Consider the following 6,375-nt stretch of genomic DNA (forward strand, 5'->3'; position numbering starts at 1 on the left):
ATGGCCCAAGCTGAATCCATCAGCACGTTACGGCGGAGACGAGGCGTCCTAGCCCGTCGACTTGCAACCATAAGGCGCGAACTCGATGAGTACGAAGCGTCTGGGAAGGCAAACAGAATCTTCCTAGCATCTTGCCGCAGCTCGTTCGATGAGCTTTGGAGGAGGATACTCGAGGTTCAAGAAGAGTTAGGTGTGGTAGATGAGGGGGAAGATGCGCGGGTAGATTCGTTATCGCAAGAGCATCGGGAGCTTGACATGCGGTTCCGAGAGCTCTTTGAGCAAATATCAGCAACAACCCCGTCGACTACAACAAGAGGTGAGACGTGCCGGAAACCAGAGCCGACCACCGTTCCAGAGGTCCGCGTGCCCCAATTCGACGGTGCCCTCGAGAATTGGACCTATTTCTACGACACGTTCACATCCATAGTGGACCTTAACGAAGGTTTGACGAATGTCCAAAAGTTCCAGCATCTACGCTCATCTATAACTGGACGGGCCGCACAGAGTATCCAGTCATTAGAACTCACAGAGGCCAACTATTCCATCGCGCTTGATACACTGAAGGACAAGTTCAATTGCCCCCTCCAAATCTGCATGCGCCATTGGAATCTGATGCGTAATTATCCGGAAATCAAAAGGGAAACTCCAGAGGCCCTAGAGGATTTGTTGGAAACCATCAGCGTAAATCTAAAGGCGCTCGAACATCTAAAGGAGCCCGTCACTTCAAACATAGCGATGATCGAATTGATCGCGTCGAAGTTGCCCGCGTCCAGCCTGCGTAAATGGCAACGCACACTGCCCCGCCAAAAGGTGCCATCCTATCAGCATCTGATAGACTTTCTCAAAACACGGGCGAACGGGACTCAATTCCTCTCTAAAGAGAAGGAATCAAAAGGGTCAACACACAAACACCGCAGTCAGCGAACAACCATACCGCATGGGCGAACCCTTGCTACAACCAGCAGAACGGTGGTGTGTCCGACCTGCAACGGACATCACGAGATCAGACACTGCAAAATATTCAAGGCCAAATCAGCGACCAAACGTTTTCAAATCGTGAAGAAGGCATCGTTGTGCATAAATTGCCTAGGCACAGGACATTCGCCGACACAGTGTACATCGGGTTCGTGTCGTATCTGCGGTCACCGACACCATACGTATCTACACCGCGAAAAAACCCAGGTAGATTCATGGTCGTCGAGCGGTCGATCGTCGAGCGGTCGGTCGGCAAGCGGTTGGTCGCCGAGCAGTCGGTCGTCGGACAGTCGCGCATCGAGCGGTCGGTCGTCGGGCAGTCGCGCACCGAGCGGTCGATCGTCGGGCAGTCGTTCATCACACAAGCGAGCCTCCACCGAACAATCCCCATCGGGATCATCGAAGTCGCGGTCGTCCCACAAATCGAGGCGAACATCCGATACTTCACGGAAGCATACATCTTCGGTTCCAAGAGGTACGAAAGAGCATTCCTCGTACGAGTCACGCTCAGCCCGGATCCGGAACACCACCCCAACCTCTTCATCCAAGTCCCAACCGGGGCAAAACTGACTGTCCGAGACTACGACAGCAAGGGGGATCGGACTAACAAACACATCTCCCCACACCCCTCTGCATCATGATCTGTTGGCCACAGCACAGATCAAGGTTTTGAACAAACAGGCACAACCAATCCGAGCCCGAGCCTTACTCGACACTGGGTCGAGCATGAACTTCATGACCGACAGGCTCGCGAACTCCCTCGGTATAAGGCAAAGGAGATGTGCGATCCAGATCGGAGCCCTCGACAATTTGAGCACCACGGCAAAACGTTACACCACGGCCACCATCACGTCGACGGACGGCGAGTACAAGAAGACATTGAGATTTCTTGTTATCCCGGCCATATCGATCCTCGTACCAAGCGAGCCCATCGATCCCTCGAGTCTGGGATTACCCAGAAATATTCATCTAGCCGATCCACAATTCCATTGCCCAGCCCCGATCGATGTTTTACTTAATACCGGATCAACATTCGCGTCGCTGTGCATCGGGCAGGTCAATCTGGCACAACCAGGCGAACCTGAACTACGTCTACAAAAAACACGCTTCGGCTGGGTAATCGGGGGGAGTCCCACGTCCCAAACCGCGATAAATACGTTCCACGCAACCACAACGGCTCTGCAAGAGGACCTCGCACGGTTTTGGGAGATCGACGAGGGACAGGCCACTACTCATCTTTCGGAATCGGAACGACTATGTGAAGAACATTTCCGAAACCATGTCCGACGAACCAAGGAAGGCAGATACATCGTTGCATTACCGTTCAACGAAAAGCTTTCCTCACTAGGGTCATCGAAGGCCACTGCAATGAGCAGGCTCGCCTCTCTTCATCGCCGATTCCAACGCGACAAACAATATGAAACCGCGTATAGTGCTGTGATTCAAGAATATTTAGACTTGGGTCACATGACAAAGATCAACACGGATCACGCCACCGACCACGGATATTATTTACCACATCACGGCGTGACCAAGGAATCGAGCGACACCACCAAGCTACGGGTTGTGTTCGACGGCTCAGCTTCAAGTACCACGGGAGTGTCTCTAAACGACGCCCTTCATACGGGTCCGAAATTACAAGAAGACCTGAGGAACATCCTATTGAGATTCCGGTCATTTCAATATGTCCTTACCGGCGACATCGAGAAGATGTACCGCCAATTCCTCCTACGTCCAGAAGATCGTCCCTACCAAAAGATTCTGTGGCGTGCCGACAACGGAGAGATCGAAACTTACCGACTCAACACCGTAACGTTCGGTCTATCCGCAGCCCCGTATCTGGCCATCCGATGTCTCAAACAGTTGGCAGAGGACGAGGGACCTCGATTTCCGAGAGCAGCGCAGATCCTACGGCGAGACTTCTATGTCGACGATGCGTTGACCGGAGCCGATACGAAGGACGAAGCCCTATCAATCAGGAATGATCTCACGAGATTACTTAAGCTAGCCGGTCTAAATATCCGCAAATGGGCCTCAAACGATCGGGATCTGCTGAGAGGGCTACCTGAGGAAGACACCAAGCAGAAATTACATCTCGGTGAGTCATCCACGTTAAAAACACTCGGCGTCTTTTGGGATTCAGCCGACGATACCATACTATATTCGGTCAAGACGAACAGTGACACTTCCCGAATCACAAAGCGATCAATCAGCTCAGTCATCGCACAAATATATGATCCACTAGGATTGCTCGCGCCGGTAATCGTTCGAGCAAAAATGATTTTGCAACAAGTCTGGACATTGAAGGTAGATTGGGACGAATCCCTTCCGTCAGACGTACACACAGCATGGATCAAATACCACACCCAATTGCCGTTGTTAAATGCGGTAAGGTTCCCTCGGAAGACCATCCTAGAATCCGCAACGAAAATTGAGCTCCACGGATTCTGTGACGCTAGCGAAAGGGCATATGGGGCGTGCGTCTACGTGCGGACGACTGACCGAAAGAACAATATTTGGACTCGACTCCTCACGGCGCGGTCGAAGGTAGCGCCGCTCAAATCGCTCTCCATACCACGTCTCGAATTAAGTGGGGCACTTATTTTGACGTCCTTGATTTCGTCAATACAACAGGCCCTGACGACCAAGATATCGCGGATAGTCTACTGGACTGACTCCACCATCGTACTCCATTGGATCAGGTCTTCGCCGCACACCTTGAAAACATTTGTGGCGAATCGAGTCGCTGAGATACAGACCAAGACCAATATCTCCGACTGGCGTCATGTGCCTACCGACGATAATCCAGCCGATCTCATCTCCCGAGGCCAGACGCCCAAGGAATTCCTATGTCCGTCCATTTGGAAAAACGGGCCAAGGTGGCTCCTGCAAAGCGAAAGCTATTGGCCGGTTTGGAGCCCGATACCGGTAGTCGACCTCCCGGAGCAAAAGAAGACGATCTGTCTGAGGACGAGTGTTAACGACAACACTCTCCTCCATCGCTACTCGTCTTGGCCAAGACTAATAAGAATCGTCGCCCGGTGTCTTCGATGGAGACATAAGCAACACCGAACTGCCCATCTCACCACAGACGAACTGACCGCAGCGCACAACAGGCTAATAAAAATCTTACAATCCCAGCATTTCGCGCCTGAAATTCGGATCCTCCAAAAAAATCGAAGCGAGGACGTTGGAGGGAAACTACAGCCATTAAACCCCTTCCTCGACGAAGATGGGCTACTCCGGGTAGGAGGGCGACTAACCAACTCCGCCATACCCTTCAGCCAAAAACACCCGATCATCCTACCGAAATCCCCGGTGACAGAGCTAATTATAGAACAAGAGCACCGGAACAATCATCACACAGGGACCCAAGCTACCCTATACGCGATGAGACTGCGCTATTGACCGATCGACGGCCGTAGCCAGGTATGGCGCACTCTCAGAAGGTGCGTCCGCTGCTGCAGAGCCAACCCTCCACCAGTGGAATACTTGATGGGTGATTTGCCAGAGGCGCGTATTACCGAATCGCGGCCGTTCAGGAACGTCGGAATCGACTACTGCGGCCCATTCTACATCAAGGAGAGGAGGGACCGCAACCGACGTAAAATCAAGACGTACGCCGCCATATTCGTTTGTCTGGCGACAAAGGCGGTCCACATAGAGTTAGTCAGCGACCTAACCACCGACGCCTTCTTGGCCGCGCTACGCCGTTTCATCTCGCGGCGAGGATACTGCGCAACGATCCTCACCGACAACGGCACCAATTTCGTCGGGGCTAATCGGGAGCTGCAAGAACTCCGGACCCTATTGCAGTCCGACGACCACCAGGATAGGGTACAGAATTTTCTCGCCGACCGACAAATACAATGGCGTTTTAATCCTCCGAACTCACCACATTTTGGCGGCTTATAGGAAGCCGCAGTTAAATCGTTCAAACGCCATCTCATCCGCGTGGTCGGCACGGAGCTCCTGACCTTTGAACACCTCAACACCCTTGTGATCGAAATTGAGGCCATTCTCAATTCACGCCCACTGACTCCCATCTCATCCGATCCGAAAGATCCCCCTGTCCTCACTCCCGGTCATTTTCTAATCGGTGATACCCTAACCAGTTTACGGGAGCGTGATTTCAGGACAGTTCCATCAGGACGGCTATCCAGTTGGCAGCGCATTCACCAGATTAAGCAGCACTTCTGGAGCCGATGGTATCGAGAATACCTAAACGAGTTAACCCGCCGCAGCAAATGGGACAAGGGCAAACACAACATTCATGAAGGCACCGTAGTAATCCTCAGGGAGGACAACGTGCCCTCTATGCAGTGGCCTTTGGGCCGCGTAATCAAGGTCCATCCAGGAGCCGACGGAATCATCCGGACCGCTACCGTGCAGACGGCAACAAGCATCCTGGACCGCGGCGTCAAAAGACTGGTCCCCTTACCCATCCACCCAGATCCAGACGAGGCCGAACGCCCACACGGAGCGAAGGAGGTCACCAACGACACACCAGACTCCACAGCCAGAATTTGATCGGTGCCCTCTCAACGGGGGGAGGATGTTACGACGCCTAAAGCATCTGCTCGCCAGCCCGCGCGACCGGACAACAACCGACCTGCGTAACGGCACTTCGACCCTCAATAAACCTAAGGACCCACCATAACTTTCACTTCCCTGCATTGTTTCGCCATATGTCTTCAATCCGATTGTCTTGAAGAATTGCAAGCCAAAATATGCTCGAAACACAGTCGGTTTTAGAGGTGTCCTTGGGTTTATTAGTCGCCTTTAAAACACGGAGAAAGCGGGTATGCACCCATTAGGAAAACCCGAATAGCCCTGTAATAAAACAGGCTAGGTTTTCTCATACACACAGTCATTTACGCACCACGATGGTAGAAGACTCCCTACTCATCCCTTCGAGCAGTAGTGCAGCATGACCAATCGACACCGCGGTTCGTTACCCTCACTTTTCCTAACGAAAGTGGGACCAACGAATCCGCGTTCTTTAGGCACAGGGGCACACCCACACCGAACTTTCTTCCGTATTAAACAAAAGAGCGACAAACGGTCTACCAGCTAACGCCTAACGCGACAGTCTCCCAACTAACGCCTAACGCGACGGTCTCCCAACTAACGCCTAACGCGACGGTCTACCAACTAACGCCTAACGCGGCAGTCTGCACATAGCGCGAGAGTCGCATTCTTCACGCAAATCTTTTGTAACTAAGTGCTTGGAAATATATACTTTATAATACTGTGAATCCCAGTGTTATACCAACTCAATCACCCCTCATTATCTCAAAGGAAATCAGGGGATCGATCAATTCGTGGTGTCGATTGTTATAATCGTAACGGGGATTTACGACCCCCGTTGACGACTCTCCTCGCGAGTACGTCTCCCCG

At 52.3% G+C, this 6,375-nt stretch overlaps 2 protein-coding genes across 2 annotated transcripts; both read left to right on the plus strand.

Annotated features, from left to right (window-relative positions):
• LOC126875668 (uncharacterized) lies at positions 1–4,383 on the plus strand. Its single transcript, XM_050638556.1, has 2 exons — positions 1–1,123; positions 1,631–4,383. The coding sequence occupies exons 1-2, from the start codon at positions 1–3 to the stop codon at positions 4,381–4,383; spliced, it is 3,876 nt and encodes a 1,291-aa protein (XP_050494513.1).
• Positions 4,384–4,470: 87 nt separating this feature from the next.
• LOC126875669 (uncharacterized) lies at positions 4,471–5,505 on the plus strand. Its single transcript, XM_050638557.1, has 2 exons — positions 4,471–4,812; positions 4,891–5,505. The coding sequence occupies exons 1-2, from the start codon at positions 4,471–4,473 to the stop codon at positions 5,503–5,505; spliced, it is 957 nt and encodes a 318-aa protein (XP_050494514.1).
• The last annotated feature ends 870 nt before the right edge of the window (positions 5,506–6,375 follow it).

The sequence above is a fragment of the Bombus huntii genome, unplaced genomic scaffold (assembly GCF_024542735.1).
Source record: "Bombus huntii isolate Logan2020A unplaced genomic scaffold, iyBomHunt1.1 ctg00000052.1, whole genome shotgun sequence".
NCBI lineage: Eukaryota > Metazoa > Arthropoda > Insecta > Hymenoptera > Apidae > Bombus > Bombus huntii.

Excerpts from the sequence above, each read along its gene's own strand:
- LOC126875668 (XM_050638556.1), top strand. The coding sequence starts at position 1 with ATGGCCCAAGCTGAATCCATCAGCACGTTACGGCGGAGACGAGGCGTC. Across the intron at positions 1,124-1,630 it reads GCCGACACAGTGTACATCGG|CACAGATCAAGGTTTTGAAC; the intron begins GTTCGTGTCGTA and ends TGTTGGCCACAG.
- LOC126875669 (XM_050638557.1), top strand. The coding sequence starts at position 4,471 with ATGGGTGATTTGCCAGAGGCGCGTATTACCGAATCGCGGCCGTTCAGG. Across the intron at positions 4,813-4,890 it reads CCGACGACCACCAGGATAGG|GAAGCCGCAGTTAAATCGTT; the intron begins GTACAGAATTTT and ends GGCGGCTTATAG.